The sequence below is a fragment of the Vicugna pacos genome, chromosome 34 (assembly GCF_048564905.1).
Source record: "Vicugna pacos chromosome 34, VicPac4, whole genome shotgun sequence".
NCBI classification, from domain to species: Eukaryota; Metazoa; Chordata; class Mammalia; order Artiodactyla; family Camelidae; genus Vicugna; species Vicugna pacos.
The window spans coordinates 9,141,382-9,163,991 of NC_133020.1; the positions used below are offsets into that span (position 1 = coordinate 9,141,382).

Here is a 22,610-nt window from a genome sequence, read left to right on the forward strand (position 1 = left end):
TAACGTGCTCCCAACGTCAACCAATAATCTGTAATCTTGTTCAGTGACGCAAATAGTGGCCACACCCTTCAGCCAATAAGAGAAGGATCTTACTTGCAATTGGTTGAACTGACCGACCCGGAAGGGTGGATGCTCCCGGCTGGAGAGAAAGGAAAGCCCGGTGGCGGGAAGTTTTTACCCGAGCGCGGCTGACAGCGGTGCGTAGCGGACCTGAATCTGGGGGTCGGAGACCGGGGCGGGGAGGGCGTTCCTTAACCCTTTGGGGAGAGGTTCGGGGGAACTCCTTTTACCACTTTGAAAGGCCTGGTAATTTCTTTTACTGCCTGATGGGGAGGCAGGGTCACTTCCTTCCACCAAGTCATTGGCAAGGGAGAAACGGGGGCCCCCGCCCCTCTCATGGAACTCTCCATCCCTGCCCAGCTGTAATGGAACTCGGGCCTTCAGGGGCACGTTCCACTGCCGACCGGTCTCTTTTTATCGCTAGTCTTTTCCATGCAGGAGGCTTGGTCACCAAAACTGTTTATTTGCAACCACTGTGTATTGGGGAACGCCTTTGGGGACTGTGTGTGTGTGTGTGTGTGTGTGTGTGTGTGTGTAAAAGAGGGAGGGAGGGAGAGGGAGAGAGGGAGGGAGGGAGAGGGAGAGAGGGAGGGAGAGAGAGAGGGGGGGGGAGGGAGAGAGAGAGAGGGAGGGAGAGGGAGAGAGGGGGAGGGAGATTTTTAAAAAGACAGCTCGCCAGTCGAGAGCACTCAAATCAGAACATCAAAACATGGAATGAGGCTAAGGGCTATATTGTCATAAAGCAGCTTATTTAGTAAGGGGGCAGTGACTGTTTATTCTTCACCCGGATTGGTTATAATATTAGGATTTTCTTAAACGATAGGAAATTGGTTAGTGGTTATCGCATATCAACCTTGGGAAACAGTTTAAGTTTTGATTTCCAGAGACATAAAAAAGAAATGCCCCAGGTCAAGTTAATCTTTCAAGACAAGCTAAATTAAGCTTTGTTTGTATGACTGTGCTGGTTTTGTCTGCCAACGGACTTTTCAAGGCTGGTCTTCGTTTGTTTTTGATTTTAACTGTGCCTAGGTATACTTCTGACAGACCTGCTAAATATAGCTTATTAATTTTTGAACACATTTTATGTTCAGATAGCTTTTGCTATTAAATCACATCATTTGGGGAAGGAGTTCATGAGCAGTTTTTTTTTTTAACGGTATAATCAAAGGAGTTGTTTGAAATAGTCGGGGCGGGAGGAAATGGTTGTAGATTACATTCTTTCATATGATAGAGGGAGCCTCTGTTCTCAATCTGGGGCACACCTGAGCCTGCGCTGAATGCAGGGCACTTTGCTAGGCTGGGTGGGAACAAGGGTGAAGAGACTCAATCCCTGCCCTCCTGGAGAATTATTTTTCCACCAAATGGTGAAGGCCTATTCATATAAATAAAGAATTACAAGTCCTTTGTTTACTCCCCTGCTTAATATCTTCTAGTGGTGTGTCTATTCCAAACTTCTAGCAAGGCAAAGACGACCCTACCTATTTTTCCAGCCTATTGGTGGCTTCCAGATTCTACGTGAGGAAGGGCATAAGGTCAGCAGTCTGAGTAAGGATAGGGTAGGGTGATGTTGAAGCTACCTTTGGAGAACATTTTAAGTTAGTTTTAGAAAATGTGACTTGTTCATGCCAGAGTTGGGGAAGTGTTCTTGGAGAGTGTGGACAATCTAAATAAAGTTCCTACTCTTGAGCCTCATCTCCTTCCGCTTGTTCATGTGTACTCTTAAGTTTGAGTCATGCAGAAATATTTCGAACTCCTTAATACAAACCGGGTTTTCCCCCCACCTTTCACGTTCTCTCCTTCTGAAATCTCACCCCTCCAATGATACTGATTCCTTTGTTAGGATTGTGCCTAAATTGTAACTCTTTAATTCTCAGTAAAATGTTAAATGATTAATTTGATTATTTTTTTAATTTTATTTTTCTGTTTTTTTTTAATTAAAGATTTTTGGCTTGTTTTGAGGGGAGGTAATTAGATTTATTTATTTTTTAATGGAGGTACTGGGGATTGAACCCAGAACCTTTTGTATGCTCATAACGTACTCTTATCCCTGAGCTATACCATCCCCCCCCCCCCAGATCTGAGTATTGTGTTGATGGGTTTTGCTTCATCTGGGATATTTGAATCTATCCAACCTGTTATTTGTAAGATAGCTACTACCAACCCAATTTAGCAGATAGGGAAAGGGGCTTAGTGGAACAGGTTGTTTAACTTTGCTAAGATCACACAGTAATTCAATGCTAAAACTGTTAAACCTCAAAGCTTTTTGCAATATAACTTTGTATCTGGTGAATGTTTATTAAGTGTTCTTGACTTTGTACTTGTTATTATACGTTTATGTGACTTTGGACACTTCTCTGAAATCTAGAGAATTTTCCATAAAAATTAGGAGTGGAAAAAACCTTGTAGTCCTTACTGAAAGGTCAATGCATTTATAATTTACTTTCTAATATTTTCCATGCTTAGTAACAACAGATTATCATTGCGCATTATCAACGGTACTGTTTGTTTTTTTTTAATTGTTGCTATGACTTTTCTTTCATTTTTAGAAAGGAATTTGGCTCTCCAATTCAGTTTTAGAATGGCATCCATTTCAGGTTAGTGGAAATGATTACATTTTGTAGTTCATTCTGTTCTGTTTCTAATTGCATGTTCTTTGAAAATAATTTTGTTTTTCTCTTTACCTTCCCATCAGTTCTGCTGTGAACCTTGAACTGCTCCTTAAAAAAATCTTAATAAAAGCAAATTTTAAAAATATTTGCTTTAAAAATTCTGTTTCTGGAAAGGATGTTTTTTCAGATTTTTTGTGCTAAAATATTCAACAGAATTTACCATTTTAACTACTTTTAAGCATAGAATTCTGTGACATTACGTGCATTTTGCATTGTCGTGCATGCATCACTGTTACCCATCTCTGGAACTTTTTCATCACTCCAAACTGAAACTCTGTATCCATCAAACAATAACTCCTATTCCCCGATTCCTGCAACCCCTGGTAACACTATTCTGCTTTCTGTCTCTGTGAATTTGATCATTCTCTGTGCCTCAAATGAGTGGAATCATGCAATATTTGTCCTTTTGTGTCTGGTTTATTTCCCTTAAGCTTGTCTTTGAGATTCATCCATTTTGTAATGAGTATCTTTTTAAGGCTGAGTAATGTTCCATTGCGTGTATATACCGCCTTCAGTTTATCCATTTGTCTGTCGGTGCACATTTGGGTTATTTCACTTTTTGGCTTTTGTGAATAATAACATAGCTATGAACATTGGTGTACAAATATTTACCTGAGCCTCTGCGTTCAGTTTTTGGGAATGTATACCAACAGGTGGAATTGCTGGATCACATGATGTTTCCATGTTTAATTTTCTGAGGAACCTCCCTGCTGTTTTCCATAGTGGCTGTACCATCTTACATTCCCAGCAGCAATGCTGACTGATATGCTTTTTGATAGAATTTTAGGAACCTAAGCAATTATCAAGTAGAGAATATAAATCACATGTAATTTCATTACTCAGATTAATAGTGTAACATTCAGATGTATTATTTTTCAACAAAATTTATTATATTTCATACATATTATTTTGTGAGTTTTAAAATGTGATTTTTAAGGACATAATGTAGATACAGAATATAGCCATTGTCAAATAAACATGGGTTAGATGATCATGTGATTTTTATCCTTTGGTATTGTGGTGTATCACGTTGATTGATTTGCATATGTGGAATCATCCTTGTGTCCTGGGGATGAATCCAACTTGATCATACTGTATGATCTTTTTTATGTGTTGTTGGATTTGGTTTGCTAACATTTTGTTGAGAATTTTTGCATCTATGTTCATCAAAGATATTGGCCTGTAATTTTCTTTTTTGGTAGTGTCTTTGTCTGATTTCAGTATCAGGGTGATGGTCTTTCCTAGAATGAGTTTGGGAGTGTTCCCTCTTCTTTAGTCTTTTGAAGGAGTTTGAGAAGGATCAGTGTAAGTTCTGTGTATGTTTGGTAGAATTCCCCAATGAAGCCATCCAGTCCTGGGCTTTTGCTTGCAGGGAGGTTTTTTGGGTTTTGTGTTTTGTTTTTTTTTTAAATTACTGATTCTATTTCACTTCTAGTGATTGGTCTGTTCAGATTATCTGTTTCTTCTTGATTCAGTTTTGGTGGACTGTATATTTCTAGAAACTTGTCCATTTCTTCTAGGTTGTACAATTTGTTGCTTTATAACTTATAACTTTGTTCCATTAACTTTAATCAGAGGACATGGGAATACCAAAAGGGACCCTAAAGGATCCCTTATATTCTATATGTATTCCTTCTTACCTCTTTGGTGTCATAGCAATTCATTCCCTTTAATAGTCAGGCTCACCCACCCCAGCCACTCCAGTAACCCCCTTCTTGGCTTTTGATTCACTGGCATGAAGAACCCAAAGTGGCCAAGTGGTAGTCAACTTCCAGTTGATGAAATGGTTGCTTCTTCCCTGGTAGAAGCAGTTCTTCCTTGCCAACTGAGACCTCTAGACCAGCAGAGTCCAAAGTTTCAGGGATGGGAAGCAGAGATTTCACTGGTGGATCACTAGAGGGTAATAGTAAGAGAAGCCACTCCCATTTTCACCCCTGTTTCCCAGGCCCTTGAATCCTGGCTATGGGAGGAACAGCACTCTTCACTGTTTTGGCAGGGAAGCACAGTTACACTGCTTCCACTTGGTCTTTCCAACCGTAACAGTCCTTACTTAGGCGCCAGGAGACCAATGTGCAAACTTGATCAGTTACTGAATGTATTTGCCCTCATGTATCTGGAACTGAGGAAGTAACCGCAGAGCGGTTAGAGGACCTCCTCGCCCACTGTGTGACGGGCCTGAGCACAACTGCGCTGATCACCTGCCTTGCCTAAGTCCAGTGCATACTCTGATTGGTGCCTCACCATGGTGTTTCAGTCCTCCGGGAATTACCAGTTCACAGTTGATGTCTAGTGATTTCTGAGAAGTTATTTTCTCTTTTCCCAATACACGGTTTACCTTGGTAAGTTTCTCTCATGCAGGAAAGATTTACTGCATACAATTTTAGCTGTGTAGAAGAGTTCTTTTTCAAAGGGCCCCAGCCTACACTTTATTCAAGGGACTCTGGGTCTATGAATTGGCTGCCTTCTGGGACCTGGTTGAAGATCTCTGATTCTGTGGTGGTGATTCAAATCAGACCTGTGTTTACCAGAATCAGGCCTTTGTATTCTGCCTGTACAAATCTAGTAATCTGTTTCCATTTCAGACACCAGGATCAACTGGCCAGTACCAAAGATCTCTGTGGATCAGGCTATTCTGATTACTGCTTCTGCTCTGTTACGTAACCTCTTCTGCCTCTCCTTTGGCCATGAATTGAACTGCCAGCATTTAGTCCCCATACCTTGGAATCCGTCATTCTCGTTGATTCAAGTAGTCTAGTTCAAAGGCGGTACTTCTACTGTTGTTCCTGGCTTACGGAGAACAGCCACTCTAGAGCTCGTCAGGGATGCTGAGGATACCCCATAAATGCATTCATCACAGCCTTGGTGAAGGGAGGGTCCCCCAGATCTTCCTGGGGGTCAGTCAGAGGTCGGATGATCAATCCACGTGCACTTCCATCTCCCTAAGCCTCACGACCCCCTCCTCTAGAGTATATCCAGGAGGTTCTAGCCTTTTGACTCCATTGGAATCTATACTTGTATCGTCCCATCCCAACTTTTTGATATTCGTCTTTGGACCAGCTAAGTAAATTATTAGAGCCACTCCTGGCCACTATATTTAGCATGTTAAATTGGGATTTTTTTATTGAATCCACACCAGTGAATTTGGCTTCATTCAATATTGTATTCTGTCCACCTTGATTTAGTAGCCTTACGACCTGTTCCCATGTATGTCCTCTAGTTTCTGGTGATAGATATTGGCAAATGCAACTCTTTTGGTGTGTTTCATGTCTTCTCGTGGGTCGCAGTTTTGTACCTCATCCTCTAGGGCTTCCTGGGTCTTGAAGCATTGAGAGGTGGTGGGCACTTCTGACTTCAGGACCAGCAGGGGACTGCTTCACCAGGTCCCATGACCATGCAGAGACTAATCCCTAATTCAAAGCCACCACAGCATCCTATTTTAAATTGCAACTGTAAGATTTCATCTCATGAAAAGACATTAGAACTGGACACTGTTAAAAAGCACCAAGAACATCTTTAAAATTTTTCCAGCTGCCACTAAAGTGGTGTCAAAAGAAATCTCATTTTGATTTTAATACTCAAATTGATTAGAATCATACGTTAAGGCTTCTTTATCAATTAGTGTGCTGGCGTTGTAATGCCAGTGCCAGCAGCACACTTGATTTCTCTTTTTACTATGATACCATCTTGTTTATAATCACAGACTCCTTACTACGCCACCATACGAACCCAAATCTGAAATGTTTTTATGAAATAATAGCCAAGTAGTTAGGGGATTACTTTTAAATAACTTCCTTTTGCTTCAAATTCTGGTCATTTTACTGAAATGATTTAGGAGATGATTGGATTGGACCACTGCCCTATAGCATAATAAAGAAGAATAATTATTATTTATTAACTGCTAAACTGTGTACCAGGTACCGTGTTAAGAACTTTCAATATGTTATCTCACTTAATTTTTCATAGCAATGCTAGGAAAGCCAGGTAATATCCCCATTTTGCAGATGGGAACACTCTTAGCCTGAGGTCACTCTGCAGGTAAGAGGAAGATTTAACTCAGGTCTTTGTGGCTCTAAAACACATGCTCTTAACCACTCTGCTATATACTACGGTAAGTTTTCTATAATTTTCGATGGTGAGGACTATCAAAAAATCAATAGTAGGGTAGCCTAAACTTGTAATTAACTCTGTCTAGTCATTGTATCTTTTTTCCTTCTCCTTAGCTCTAAGTGAGGAATTGGATGCTATAACCAATGAGCTACATGCAGTAGACATTCAAATTCAAGAACTTCTAGAAAGGCAACAGGAGTTGATTCAGAAAAAAAACGTCCTAACAAAGAGAATAAACCAGTGTTTAGAGAATTCTGACTCCGGGGAAAGCAGTGCGTGTGATTCTTCACCTGCTTCTTGGAATAAAGAAGGTTTGCTCTATTTTTTTTCTTTCCCCCCTTGTGATCTTTGTTCATCTCCTTTCTTTAAACTGGAGTTAAATCACTGTGCTTGGGTCAGTACTTTACAGGCGGCTTAGTGGTGAAACTAGCTGCTCCTTATGTGGTGGGGCAACTTGGAGGCAGACTGGTTTTTACCCATGTTCTTTTTAAATGAAGCTTTTATTATTCAGACTTTATTCTTTGGCCCAAATATGGTTCTAGCAACATCAATCAGATTAACAAGATTTTTATTTGACTCAATTTTCTAAGTTTTAACTAGAAAAAAATTAAACGAAAGAAATTCAAACTCCTCATCAAAGTCTTGTTCATTCTCCTGCCCTTGTGAACAAACCTTTCTTGATTCAAGATCTTGCCAAGCATCCTGTGTATCATTAACCATGAAATACTAGAGCTCTTGGCAGAATTGCAGTGCATTATGAGCTTTATTTGCTAGTGATTCACTTTTATCCACAGAGATTTTTTTTTTTATGGGGGTACTGCGGATTGAACACAGGACCTCGTGCATACTAACCACATGCTCTGCCACTGAGCTATCCCCACCCCGCTTCTCCAGTGATTCACTTTTAAACAAGATATTGACACGCAAAATTCCAGATAATCGTTAACTTTGTTTGTGACATTTGAGTTTTCTGGGACACCAGGAATTCCCTGATCGACATTCAGACTGTTTTTCAAGTACCTGACCAAGCACCTTTCTCCTCTGTGTAGGTGATTTCTCAGCTAGCAAATATTTTCATTTTCTTCTGATGTACTTTTTCTTATGATAGATCATTAAATTTGATTTTGCTTAGCCTAGTGAGTTCAGCTGACCTCAAAATTATTATTATAAAAGTTGAATTGCCCATAGTATTAGAAGTCTTACCAATGTTAATCTGATTCTTCTCTGTTACAAAAACAGCCATTCACCCTTGTGTCTCATTTAGAATCCTAAATAGTTCTAATCTGTTTCGCTTGTTTTTCTCTCCCTAGATTTTCCGTGGTCTGGTAAAGTTAAAGATGTTCTGCAAAATGTCTTTAAACTGCAGAAGTTCAGGCCACTTCAGCTCGAAACGATTAACGCAACCATGTCTGGAAAGGAGGTATTTCTTGTGATGCCGACAGGAGGCGGGAAAAGTCTGTGCTACCAGTTACCAGCGTTATGTTCAGATGGTGTGTTTTAATGAGCATTCATTTTAAGTTGAAGAAACATTATTTCTCTTAATATATGTTTAAGTCTTTAAAAAAATTTCTAACCGTACATTTGTGCATTTCTGGCTGATTTAGCTCTCCACGAAGAGACATTTCAAGGGTTCATATAAAGAGGGAATGTTAAAGACTCTGAGCGTAGTTCATTCTTACATCTGGTTCCTGAAGCATAATTAAAAGACATGTTGTAGGAGAAAAAGCACTAGAAAAGGAATCTGTAGGCCAGGAGCCTCGTCCCGGGACTTTGTGGAGTGTCTGCTGTGGTGTTAGGGCTTGGGACACTGTAATCAGCAGATGGGCGTGGGCCTCGTTTTCACAGAGCTCACATGTAAAGTGGTGCTTTCTCAGCCTTCAGTGTATCTAAGGCTCACCCAGTGATCCAGTCAACATGCAGCTGCAGAATTAGTGTGAGACCGAGAGCTTGCGCTTCTCACGGGCTCTCTGATGCTGCTGTTGTGGGCACTTCCAAGGATACAGAGCCGGGATCAGCAAACTCCTCCCTGAAGAGCTGGTCAGTAACGTTACAGGCTCTCTGGCTCATGAAGTCTCTTACCAACTACAGAGCTGCCATTGTAGCATGAGAGCGGCCAGAGACAGTAGGTTAAAGGAATGGATGTGGCAGTGTTCCAGTGAAACTTTATTTACAAAAACAAGCAACTAAACCTCAATTTGTTGACCCCTGGTCTAGAGAATACAGATTATGTCAAGCAATTGTAATACAAGTTTTGTGATCAATGTTTTAGTAGAGAATTAAGTCAGTGCAAAGATCTGTCTGGTCTCGGGGCTGTGAGGGGAGGCTGTCCTGAGGAATTGGCATTTGAGCTAAAAGCTAAAGGGTAAGTAGGCAAGAAAAGGATTTGTGGGTGGGGTGGAGAAGAATATTCATTCATGCAGGGGAGCAGTATTTGTGAGAGCCCGAAAGTAACAGAATGTGCGTGATGTGGTGCAGTCAACAGCCTGGAAGAATTTTAGCGTGGCGGGCAGTGAGGGGCAAGATGTGCAGAAAGAGTCTAAAGACTTTTTGTTTCTTTTCTTTTATTTTTTTGGAAGGGGGAGGTAATTTCAGTCTATTTAGTTATTTATTTAATAGAGATACTGGGGATCAAACCCAGGACCTCATGCATGCTAAGCATGTGCTCTACCTCTTAGCTATACCTTCCCTCCTTTAAAGATATTTTTAAAACTTCTTACATTAGTGGGAAGCCATTGTAGGGTTTTAAACAGGTAAGAGGCTTAAAATTAGCTTTGTGATTTAGAAGTATAATTCTAGACAATTCTAGGAATTCCAGAATATTGAGGAGGTAGTCATTGGATAGAGAGCTGGAAGAAGAGAGAGTCTAGAATCGGGCCCAGATTTGAGGCTGAGACAGATGGTGACACAGGTCAGTGAATAGGGTACGTTGGGGAAAGAACTTTTTTGAGAATAGAGAGAGGAGGAAGGTGATAAGTTGGGGCATGTTGAATTTATGATGGCTGCAAGATACCCAGGTAGAATTGTCCTTTGAGTAGGATGTTTGTATAAAGCTTGGATCTGAGAGATCCGAGGTAGCTGAGTTGGATGTTCTTAGTGAGGAGGTGGCCATTGAAGTGAGTTATATCATCCAGAGCAGCATGAGAAGGAAGAGGGCCCAGAACAAAAACCAGAATACCAAGAGTTTAGGGATAAACAGAGAGGGAGGGCCTTGTGGAGAAGGCTGAGAAGGAGTAGCAAAGTGCAGGAGAGTCCATAGAGCATGGTGTTCTCAGAACTTGAGTCAGGCAATAAGCTGTTCACTGATTTCTGCTCAGAATAAATTAATCTGATGCAGTAAGTGCATGTTAAAAATAATCATGTTAACTCTCATTCTGGGTTATATAGGTTGTTATGGTTTCTTTGGAAAGCTTTGAAATAACTTTTTCCTAATGTTACTGGGTGGTATTTGACTTGATTTACATCATTTTACTGAGATTACTAAAACTGGTAAAAAAAATAGTAAATTCAAACTTCAAAATGATTTTTATCTTTATTTTTACAGGGCTGGATAAGGTGAGAGATTTCTGTTTATTCTTATATCTTATTTGGCTAATGATCATTTATTCATACCTACCTCCTTTATTAATGAGGATAAGAAATAGGTGGTATATTGCTAAGACTGCATTGAAAATCAGTCTGAATTGGTGGTGGGGCTCCAAGTTATAGTAAAGAAGGTACGTGGTTGTAACTCATTCCGGTGGTGGTGTAAAATTTAAAGTCAATTTCTTTTTCTTTTAGGTTTTACACTCGTGATTTGCCCATTGATCTCCCTTATGGAAGACCAGTTAATGGTTTTGAAACAATTAGGAATTTCAGCTACCATGTTAAATGCTTCTAGTTCTAAGGTATGCTTCTGTGGCTTTTATTTTATTTTATTTAACTCTTCACTGAAGTAAGAGCCTTATCTACAATAGAGTTGATCATTAAAAACTGATAACTGTTTATGTTAGAGTCTAAAATTACTGCTCATAGGCCAGTTCTAGCCCATTGCCTATTTTGTATCGTCTGTGAGCTAAGATTAGTTTTTATATTTTTAAATGGTTAGACATGGCCATGCTACCCAAGGCAATATACAGATTCAGTGCAATCTCTATCAAATTCCCAATGACATTTTTAACAGAACTGGAACAAAACTTTTTTAAATTTGTATGGAAACACAAAAGACCCAAAACAATCTTGAGAAAGAAGAATGGATCTACAGGTGGAATCATGCCCCCTGACTTCAGACTATACTACCAAGCTACAGTAATCAGGACAGTATGGTACTGGCACAAAAACAGACACATAGCTCAATGGAACAGGATAGAAAGTCCAGAAATAAACCCATGCACTGTGGTCAGTTCATCTACAACAAAGGAGGCAAGAATATACAATGTGGAAAAGACAGTCTCTTCAGTAAGGGATGCTGGGAAAACTGGACAGCTACATGTAAAAGAATGAAATTAAATGGTTAAACAAAATCAAAAGAAGAATAATATTTTGTGAAGTGTGAAAACTATATGGAATTCAAATTTCAGTGTATATAAATTAAGGTTTATTGGAGCAGAACCGTGCTGGTTCTCTTACGTGTTGTCTACGACTGTTCTCACACTGTATTGGCAGAGCTGAGTAGTTGCAATTAGACCATGTGGACCACAAAAGCTAATGTTTACTGTCTGGCACTTTTAGAGGAAACATTTGCTGACCTGTTTTATAGTATTGATTCTAAAGTAGTAAGCAAGAATTTCTGATTATGCAATATAATTAAATACAAAAAATGAATTAGTAACAAGATACCCAACCCCTGTGGAATTTCTTGGGAACGGACTCTCTTACCTTCATCTGTAGAATAAAGCATTTCCCAGGTTTTCTTTTTTAAAAAACATATTATTGAAACTTTTAGAAATATATGAAAGTAGAGAGAGTAGTTCAAAAACTGCCATGTACCCATTAAGTACCTTTGACAGTTATTGACGTACAGCCAATCTTTTTCCATCTATAATCCTCAGTTTCCCTCCGCACCCCTCCTTGGTTTGTTTATTTGAGATAAATCCCAGACATCATATCGTTTCAGTTGTAACTTATTCAGTACGTATCTCTAACGTTTTAAAATAGGTAACTACAATGCCATCATCACATCTAAAAAATTTAATATTAATTCTTTAAAACGATCAAATAAAATTATTCAGATTTCTGTCTCATCAAATGTTATGTTTTTTGAAAACAATCATGGTTCAGATAAGATTCATGCATTATGTTGGGTTTGGTTGATATAGCCGCAGGTTCCCCTTATTGTTTGTATCACATGCAAATTGTTTGTTGAAGAAACTAGTTATTTTGTCCTGTAGTTTCCAACATTCTGTCTTTTCCTGATTGTGTGCTTTCTGATACTGTTTACCTTGTAACTTTTAGTTAGATCTGAAAGCTTGGCTGCATTTGGGCTTTTTTATTTTTATTTTTTATTTTTTGCAAGAGCGTACTTTCCCTGGTATCGCTCAGGACGTATATAACACCTGGTTATTTTTTGTGACGTTAGCTCGATCAGGGTTGAGGTGGTGTCTGCCCGCTCTGTAATGATCGAGTTCTCAGTCAGGGTTTCACCTAATGGTTTTAGCAACTGATGACTATTGCCTGTCTTGGAGCCAGTATTTAATTAGCGGAGTACAAAATGCTGATTTCTAATTCTCACCCCTCTTATTTATATTAACTAGATTTTTCTGTAAAGAACTTTTTCCTTATTAACTCTTCGCAGATTGAAAGTTCTTTCCTCTTCTTTACCAGTTTTCAGTAAGAGCTGGTTTTCTAGCATTCCCCAAAGGTGGTTAACAGGTCCTTTTTTTTTTCAAGTGTCGTTATAAACTTACAGATTTTTAACATATTTGATGTCTCATCCATAGTTATTTTTTATGCTGAAATAGTCCCACCTTTGGATAGTGAGAGTCTAAGTTGGTTTCTGAATCTTTTTCCTTCACCTCATTGCTCTTGATTACTTGCTTTCTTTTATAAGCTACTCTATACTCATTTTGTGTATTTCCTCCCAGACCTGGCATCACCTGTATCTTTAAGAAGCCCTGGTTCCTTTAGTTTTCCCCATATATTTTTGTTTTATTTAAACTCTTGTGTCGTGATAACTGCTTTCTCTTTCAGCAAAGTGAGTCTGTGGAGAACATTGCCTTCTCATATTTTACTTCTTTAAAACTAAAAAAGAGAGTAATAATGCTAGAAAGGACAGTTGAGCCTTGAACAAGAAGGTTAGGGCTCCCGACCCGCCACACAGTCAGAAATCCTCATATAACTTATAGTCAACCCTCCACATTCGCGGATTCAACCAACTGAAGACCATGTGGTGGTGTAGTATTAACTACTGAAAAAAAACTGCAGGTCAGTGGACCCATGCCGTTCAAACCCGAGTTATTCCAAGGTCAACTGTAGTTAGAAAGTTGCAGATAGTTGCAAGTTAGTAGGATATCACTACCGTTTGAAAAGTTGCAGACACAAAAAGAGAAAGGGTTTCCTGATTGCTTTCACTGATCGTTCATAGGATGTGAATACAACTTTTTTCCCCCTTGCTTCTCCACTTATTCAGCCAGAGGTCCTAATATTTTTGTTTGCTCCTGCCAATTTCTGAGGAAATAGCCTTATATTTGCCCCACTTCCACCCCTAAGGTTTCTGGGACATTTAGGTCTAGTTGAAATATTTAATACACTTTGGCCATCTCTTAACAAAACTAGGAATGTCCTGAGGAGTTAACAGACTATTTTGCTGGTACCATGAAAGCAGTTTTGATTTTCTGTCATATTCACCACTTCTTTTGGTCCTAATTAGGTTAGAAGGAAAAATACAACATCTGATGTGCTAAATATTATAGAAGATGATAGCAGAGCACCAGGAACCTAATAGTTGTCACCTCTTAAGATCTACTTTTATTATATATATAATATATATGTATTTCATATTTTAAAATATTAATTTAATCAGTAAGATCCTGTATAAAACCTAGAGATTATGAATAGATTTGATAACATCATTTTAGTAGCTTATCAATAATAAGTTTTCTTTACAAATACATGAAATGATTGTAAATATAATGTTAAAATTAATGAAACCCATCTTTATAGCCATACCTATTGCATTTATTATGAAAAACTTAGAATTATGTCTTCATGGAATAAGTGCTTATTGGAGTGCCTTCACATTCTTTTTTTTCTTCTCTCTTTTGTCAAATGAGATTAATCTTTTATCAGCAGTTTGGATGTAAGTAACTAAAATGCTACTTACAGAGCTGCCATGAAGTTTAGTTCTGGAACGTCCTTTTGGTTTTAATGAGCTAAACGTCCATGAGCTAAACGTCCACCGCTAAAACCACCCCAGGCCTGTTGCTTCTGAGTAATGAACGTCCCCACTTACCGCTTAGCAAAGCAGTCTGCTGGCTTCGCTCTACTCGCGTTGTGTCTGTTTTCCCTTTCAACAGGAGCACGTGAAATGGGTTCATGCTGAAATGGTAAATAAAAGCTCCAAGCTGAAGCTAATTTATGTGACTCCAGAGAAAATTGCAAAAAGCAAGATGTTCATGTCAAGACTAGAAAAAGCCTATGAAGCGAGGAGATTCTCCCGAATTGCTGTAGACGAAGTTCATTGCTGTAGTCAATGGGGACATGATTTCAGACCAGGTAGGCATGTTGTATCTAGAAAAGTCCTTGATGCCAGAGAGAGACTATTTTCTTACTCTGCTTTACATGATGGAAATCCCTGCTCCCATTAAAATTATCCTCTCAGGTAATTATTGCTCATTTTTTCTTGCATTAATATAAGGACAGCCTGAGAAGCAGCGTCTTTACTCTCTTTACCTCTCCCCCTCCATGGTGGTGTTTATTAGTCTAATTGCCTTTACATCTTGAAATGAGTGTTTTTTAGCAAGTATTGTACCTTCCCATCTTTAGCTGTAAAGATGTACTGACCTCCAGACTCTCCTTCACATCTGGTGAGGAATTTGTTTCTCCTTCCAAGTTGTCTTTACTCATCATTCAGGGTGTCTTCAGGATCGACACCCAACTACAGTTTATGGTGGATTTTAGTAACCTTATTCTTTGCTCTTCCAACACAATCCTACAGTCATAGCCTGAAACAGATTACTCAGACTTGTTCCATGCAAAAAAAATCTTAAAATTAATCAAATTGTTTGTTTTTTTGTTGTTGAGTCATATGAGTTCTTATATAGTTTGTGTAGTAATTAGCCTCTTATCAGATACGTGATTTGCAAATATTTTCCCTCATTCCATAGGTTGCCTTTCATTATGTTAATGGTTTTCTTTGCTGCACAGAAGCTTTAAAGCTTGAGGTAACCTCACTTTTTTTTTTTTGCTTTTATTGCTCTTCTTTTCAGTCTCAGATTCAAAAAAATCATTGCCAAGGCTGATGTCAGAGATCTTAGCCCATATCCTATATTTTCCTCTAGTTTTATGGTTCCAGATCTCATGTTCATGTCTTTAATTCATTTTGAGTTGACTTTTGTGGATGGTGTAGGTAAGGGTACAGTTTTGTTCTTTTGTCTGTGGCTGTCCAATGTTTCTAACACCATTTATTGAAGAAACTATTGTTTCCTCATTGTACATTCTTGGCTCCTTTGTAGTAAATTAATTGACCGCATATGGGTAGGTTTATTTCTTGGCTCTCTATTCGATTCTGTTACTTTAGCCATAGCTTTTGCTTGTATGCTCTTTTATCCTTATTCCTATAGCTTGGTAATATAGTTTGAAATCAGCATGACACCTCCAGCTTTGTTCTTTGTCAGGATTGCTTTGGCTATTTGGGGTCTTTGTGGCCCATATAAATTTTAGGGTTTTTTTTTCTATTTCAATGAAAAATGCCATTGGAATTCTGGGAGGGATTGCGCTGAATCTGTAGGTCGCTCCAGGTAGTGTGGACATTTGAGCAGTATTCATTTTTCCAGTTCACGAGCACAGAATACTTTCCATTTGTGTGTTCTTCGCTTTCACTCATCAGTGTCCTGCAATTTTCAGTGTATGGGCATTTCACCTTCTAGGGAAAATTTATCCCTAGGTATGTTACTCTTTTTGATGCAATTGTAAATGGGATCGTTTTCTTAACTTCTCTGATAGTTGTTATTGGTTTATAGAAACACAACTTGCTTTTTTAATTTTACCAGTGAAGCTATCTGGGCCTGGACTTTTGTTTGTTGAGAGGTTTTTGATTACTGATTTAGTCTCCTTACCAGTAGTCTGTCTGTTCAGATTTTCCTTTTCTTCATGACTCAGTTTTGATAGGTTTTAGGTTTCTAGGAATTTACCCACAAGCCCCTGACTAGCTCTGAAGCGCGGCTGCAGGAGGACCAGCCAGTGCTTGGAGGGAAATCTTCACCTGGCGTGGCCACTGCCCAAGAGCGCCCTGCAAGGGGAGCTTGGGCGAGGTCTCTGGTTAGCTGTTTCTTCTGAGTAGCTCTCACCACTGGGGGTCTGCTGCCAGGTATCGAGGTGGTCGGCGAGGGCTACAGTTGGGAAGAAGGGCTGGAGGAGTGGGACAGAGCTGGGACAGGCTAGAACTGTCTGGGCCTCCATCCTTCATCCCAGCTGCTCAGAAAGACCTTCAGAGAGAATGGCAGCTGCTTCCCTCGTGCCTCATGCCTTGCCCGAGTTCCCCCTTAGGGGCCAGCTCTTAACTCGAAACCATACAGGGAGTGTAGCTCCCCGCTTCCTGGAGTTGACCCTAGATCCGTCCAGCACGGTGCCCTGTGAGTTAGCCCCTCTAGAATGCTCGCTGGTACCTGAACCCGCCGAGCGATTTCCTGCCAGTGTATTTGCCCCTGTGTGTGTGCTTTTTCCTCTGCTGGATGTTTTCTTCTTCTTTCCCTCCTGCCAAACTTCTCAGTCCTTTAGGACCCAGCTGTTCAGATGTTTTCTCCTTGAAACTTTCACAACTTCCAGGCAGTTACTTTCTCCTCCATATTTTCATAGTAGCCCTCTCCTTCAGCACTAGCAGTTTCTACTACATTTCTTTTTCTCTTTTCTCCAAACAGTTTAAGCACTGAAGGGTGTACTCAAGGACAGCTTACCTAGCAATTTAGATGTGTATGGTAAATGTGAGCCCACAATGGTTTCCCTGAAGTGGGTTATCTGAAAAGCAATGCCCTCACCACGCTTTTGTGGTCTGAGTTTGTCACTCTTGGGTGACACCCGTGGTGGGAGGGTGCCGGCTGATGGCCTTTTTATCTCGTCGCTTGAAATAGATTCAAACACTATGGCTACTCCCACTGCCTCTTGAATCCACTGTTCAGCGGGTGTAGACCAGTGCATGGCTTCCTGGAGATGTTTTGGCATTCCCTCTCATCAACAAGGAGTTCCCCTGGTGGCCAAGAATAGTATTTCTGAAGAACCAGTTACAAGTAAAGTGGGGAGGATATAGGTCAGTGGTAGAGTGCATGCTTAGCACATGGTCCTGGGTTCAGTCCCCAGTACTTCCACTAAAAAAGTAAAAAAATTAATTTAAAAACACAGAAAGAAACCTAATTAACCCCCCCCCATAAAACTAAAACTAGAACAGAAAAGTAAAGCCCGCCTATCGCAAAGGCCAGGCAGCAACTGCAGGTGAGATGTAGATGGCGGTGGAAACAAAATCGCAGTCATCTCGACAGGCTGCGAAGTGTTAAAAGATGTGATTTGCTCCTTCAAGGATAGGAAGAGGGCAATCTTGTATTTTGTTTTTCCAGATTATAAGGCACTTGGTATCTTGAAGCGGCAGTTCCCTAACGCATCGCTAATTGGGCTGACCGCAACTGCGACAAGTCACGTTCTGAAGGATGCTCAGAAGATACTGTGTGTTGAAAAGTGTTTTACTTTTACAGCTTCTTTTAATCGGCCCAATCTCTATTACGAGGTATGTAACTTTCATGCCAGTTTATTACTGTGGTGAAGGATTTCAGCAGAAAGTTCACCTTCCGTTATGTGTATTTTATGTGAGTCACTGTTAATTATATTTAAAAGTTTAAAAAATCAGGTGATCATAAGCAGATGTATTAATTATTAATGCTTTCTTTATGTGTCTCTTGTGCTGCATAATCCTTTGCTAGGTTAAGAAGAAGACATCGTTAAATTTGCATACCTTCTTTCCTGTGCAAGGATGGGGAGAATGCATAGATTGATACCAAGGACCCTACGGACATCTCCATAGAAACTGATTGTGAAATAATGCAAAATTAATATGCCATTAAAGATTTGCTAATACCCTCTGTTTAGATTATATTTGATATATAAACTGGAAGGTTAAATAACCTCACAGCTTTTTTTTCTTTCTAATCTTTTTCATATTTTTTGGAGTTTTTGTTGAATAGTGATTTATGCCATGGTTTAGGTTTTTATAAAAGCAACAGAAGATTTTAAAAAGTTGCCATCTATACAAGTTATTCACTGCTCCTGTGCCTTCTCATTTCTGGTAAATTCAAAAATAAGGATCACGAAGAGTCTGAGAGGTGACACGGTCAGATGAGGGGAGTGAGTGAAAGAGTAATAGGAAAAAACACTATGCTCAAGAAAGAATGGTGTCTTGAAAGTTGTAAGTAAATGACCGCATGGTTGGTACTCATTAATTTACTTTTTAATAATTTAGCCTTTTTTTTTTTTTTTTTAGGTTCGGCAGAAGCCCTCAAACACTGAAGATTTTACTGAGGATATTGTAAAGCTCATTAATGGAAGATACAAGGGACAATCAGGTAATATGAAAACAAACCACATTTGAAGACTGACAGAGAATTTCCAAAAAGTAACTAATAGTACACTAATACACTGAAAAATGATTAGCACCAAAAAATATTAATGCATGGCAGAAGATGCTTGAAAACGTCATGATAAAATTAATTTGCTTGGTGATCTTAAGAATTGGGTGTGGCATTTGCTAATGGCATAGGTTGTAAGTGCAATAAAACTGATTTATTTTTGCTTATTTACACTTAATTAAAGAGTGGAAGTAATGATGTAATGTTAATTAACAACAGCACATATTTAGTAAGTATCCACTGTGTATAAGGAGGTTAAGCCATAAAGGGGTATAAAATATAGTTTGTTATAGGAAAGGACACATTAAAGAAATAAGTAGTACTTATTTGAATGAGTTCAAGTATAGATGGAATAGAGAGTGTGTATACATGTGTTCCAGGATGAATGCATAGACAAGTGTTCCCGAAGCAAAGAGTTGGTGTAAAAGAAGCATTTCCAAACTGTTCTATAGATTTGCAGGAGATCTTAATGGGTGCCCTGGGTAAAAGGAGGTCCAGGGTCCAATAAGTTTGAGAAAGGCTGAAACCGTTGATTCCTCCTGGAGAGTCACAGGGTGTATCAGCTCCTTCAAAGTTCTGACCAGCCCAGCAAATAGAGACACTTGTTTAATTTTGTCCAGTGCAGTGTTTCCCAAACTCATTTGCATGTGAAACTCTTTTTCACAGCACATTTGTTAACATCTTGTGGAGCCGTGGGGCATCAGTTTGAGAAATACTATGTAGTGGGAGATAAAGTTGGAGAAAGAAGAGAGATGGTGGGAACCCCAAACCGGTGGCTCAGGGCTCATGTCTGCTGTAGAGCAAGTTGGTGATCAAATCTTGAATCATACTGAGAAGTCAGGGTGTGTTCAGGGCCTTGGGATTTTTCATGTCTTTTTTACCCCCATGCATTTTGTAATTATCAATATCTTACATGTATGAGTTAAAAATTATCTTCCAGACATGTACTAACAGTTGGACATATCTTACTACAGGAATCATTTATTGCTTTTCTCAGAAAGACTCTGAGCAGGTTACAGTCAGTTTACAGAAACTGGGGATTCATGCCGGTGCGTACCATGCCAACATGGAACCAGAGGATAAGACCAACGTTCATAGGAGATGGTCAGCCAATGAAATTCAGGTGAGGTAATATACCTTCAACAGAAGCCTAATTCACCTTTACATACATTTTAACTTAATTAACGTATACAATGTTAAAATACTGTAGGTGGTAGTGGCAACGGTTGCATTTGGAATGGGAATTGATAAGCCAGATGTGAGGTTCGTCATTCATCATTCAATGAGTAAATCTATGGAAAATTATTACCAGGAGAGTGGACGTGCAGGTATGTACAGCTCATATCCAGAAGTAATTTTTTTAAAGCTTTAAAAACACTGTAAACGATGTTTAATAATATTGTATTTTTAATCTTTAATGGCTGGTATTTTTATAACAATGAAGTCTTTTTCAAAGTTTTATATTTATTTGCCTATGGGGAAATTTTACGTATGTCCTGTTGGAATGTCAAAATTATTTCTTATGTTTGCTAAGATAATTTGATATCCGTCTTTGCCTCCTGAGGTTTTAGTAGTTTCAAGTCTACAACTTAAATGACTAGATTACTTTGGACACATTTTTTTAACGAATAAAGCTGATTTAATAGATCTCTTTAGCTAATTTTTTCAAAAATTTGAGGGAGATTGCTACAAATTAACTTTCACATCTCTGAAATTTCGAGATATGATCTATTTAGACTATTAAGTATTGCCAGCTAATTTTACGTAGATTATTTTTGCATGTTTGAATTTCTAAAGTGATTATGTAACCTCAAGATTTCTCCCCCTGCAGGTCGAGATGACATGAAAGCAGACTGTATTTTGTACTATGGTTTTGGAGATATATTCAGGATAAGTTCAATGGTGGTGATGGAAAACGTGGGACAACAGAAGCTTTATGAGATGGTGTCCTACTGCCAAAACATAAGCAAGTAAGCCACACATCTTTTCATCACTTTTGTCAATTAAAGACAGGCACAATATGAAAGCATATGACGTGACTTTGAGTCCTTACCAAAGTGAATAAATACATTGGTGAAACATCAAGAGCAAACCAGTAAAAGCAGATGTCTGAAGGGTGGGAACCAGTATATGAACCTGCAGGAGATGCTTGAACCAGACCTTCAATTTGTAAAAAATACTGTCTTTGCGAAGCACAGTAAAGTGAAGCGCAATAAAACGAGGTCTTTCTGTCGTCGTGAGAAACCAAATCTCAGAATGAATGTCGGGCAGCTTAAAAGCAAGTACATATGTGGTGGGCAGCATCACCCAAAGATGTCCACATTCTACATCCAAATTCCTGGAACCTGTGCGTATGTTACCTTCTATGGCAGAAGGGAATTGAGGTTACAAGTAGAATTAAGGTTGCAACCAGTTGGCCTTAAAACAGGGAGATAAATCCTGGTTGTGTGGGAGGCCCCACTGTGATCACGAGGGTCCTTAAATGCGGAAGGGGGCAGAAAAGGTCAGAGTGACGTGAGGACTCAGTCCAGGGCTGTTGGCTGTGAAGATGGAAGGAAGGGGCCCTGAGCCAGGGAGTGCAGGCAGTCTCTAGAATTTGGAAAGGGCAAGGAAACATTCCCTCCTCGAGCCTCCAGAAGAAATCCAGGGAGACCCCTGCCAGACTGCTAACCTCTAGAAGCCTAAGGTACTAAATCCGTGTTGTTTTAAGCCACCAAGTTTGTGGTAATGTTATGGCAGCAGGAGGAAACTAATGCAACATATAACTCTGTATTTTGAAGTAAGGATTAAGACTCTGTTAGCTCATTTAATAATTTGTATCTCTAACATGTCTGCAGATGTCGCCGTGTTTTGATAGCTCAACATTTTGATGAAGTGTGGAACCCAGAAGCGTGTAACAAAATGTGTGATAACTGCTGTAAAGACATTTGTGAGTTCATAGTTCTGTAAATCTTTATAGGCTCGTGGATAGCCAGGGCTCCATGAGGGCAGTGCTAGACCCCACAGTGGATTTAGGTAAGCAGGGCGTGAATAGAGTTTCCCAGATTTAAAAGTAACAACACAAAATTTTGAAACAAAGGCAAATAAAAAGAAAAGCTATTATGTGTATGCATGTATTTTATATTGCTATGCTGAGGACACATTAAATAGCATTTCTATTCAGAAGGGTTTAAACTTTTTCTTTGATTTCTTAAAAATTTATTTCTAACCTCTCGTGATAATCCCTGATATTTTATAGTCACTGACTGGGAAGAGAAATTTAGTGCAAAATAGAATTATTATTATTTTTAATTTTTTATTTATTTTGTTTCTTTTGTGGGGGGGGTAATCAGGTTTATTTATTTATTTAATTTTCAGAGGAGGTACCGGGGATTGAACCCAGCACCTCGTGCTTGCTAGGCACGCACACGACCGCTTGAGCTATACCTTCCCCCCAAAAATAGAATTATTTTTGACCCGTATAATGGCTAATTACTCTTAAGACACTGATTTAGCAGTGTGTTGGTGCTGTGTTTTCATTTTTTTCATCTTGTGTGTGTGTTGTATTTGAAGAGCTGTACTAACCCATTCCTGAGTTGTGAGGCCTCGGTGGGGGAAGGTCACTACAATTTTAACTTTGCAGGAACATTATTTGTGTTTTTTTAGGCTGTGTTATAGTGACCAAGGTAATGAGAATCTGTTATGTAAATTGGAGTGCTAGTATCAGGAACTGAGAGTATCTGTCCAGGACATTCTTGTCTCTGTATCACTGTCTCTAGGAAGCCACACTGGTTTTCAAAATACTGCTTAATGAGCACAAACAGGTAAATACAAAGACTAGACTGACTCTCCTGTCTAAACATCTCTCAGTATTTGTCATAGTCGTGTCTGGCTGACCGTCTCTGGTCCCTGGGGCATACCCAAAGGCCTTCTGATAACCATGCTATTTTCCTTCCATCACTTAAGTCCCATAGTGTCTTAGAGACTCTTA

The 22,610-nt window shown here is 39.3% G+C and overlaps 1 protein-coding gene across 2 annotated transcripts in view; it reads left to right on the forward strand.

Annotated features, from left to right (window-relative positions):
* Window positions 1-97: 97 nt before the first annotated feature.
* RECQL (RecQ like helicase) overlaps window positions 98-22,610 on the forward strand; it is a 24,835-nt gene continuing 2,322 nt past the window's right edge. For both annotated transcript variants that reach the window (XR_004186373.2, XM_006199921.4), the window contains exons 1-12: window positions 98-197; window positions 2,607-2,654; window positions 6,950-7,147; window positions 8,147-8,326; window positions 10,614-10,720; window positions 14,327-14,525; window positions 17,579-17,745; window positions 18,496-18,577; window positions 19,615-19,763; window positions 19,851-19,968; window positions 20,472-20,610; window positions 21,478-21,569. Coding sequence is in view for 1 of the 2 variants with exons in the window: in XM_006199921.4 (XP_006199983.1) it covers window positions 2,639-2,654; window positions 6,950-7,147; window positions 8,147-8,326; window positions 10,614-10,720; window positions 14,327-14,525; window positions 17,579-17,745; window positions 18,496-18,577; window positions 19,615-19,763; window positions 19,851-19,968; window positions 20,472-20,610; window positions 21,478-21,569 (1,447 nt within the window). In the remaining variant the exon portion in view is untranslated. The remainder of the gene's footprint in view (window positions 198-2,606; window positions 2,655-6,949; window positions 7,148-8,146; window positions 8,327-10,613; window positions 10,721-14,326; window positions 14,526-17,578; window positions 17,746-18,495; window positions 18,578-19,614; window positions 19,764-19,850; window positions 19,969-20,471; window positions 20,611-21,477; window positions 21,570-22,610) is intronic.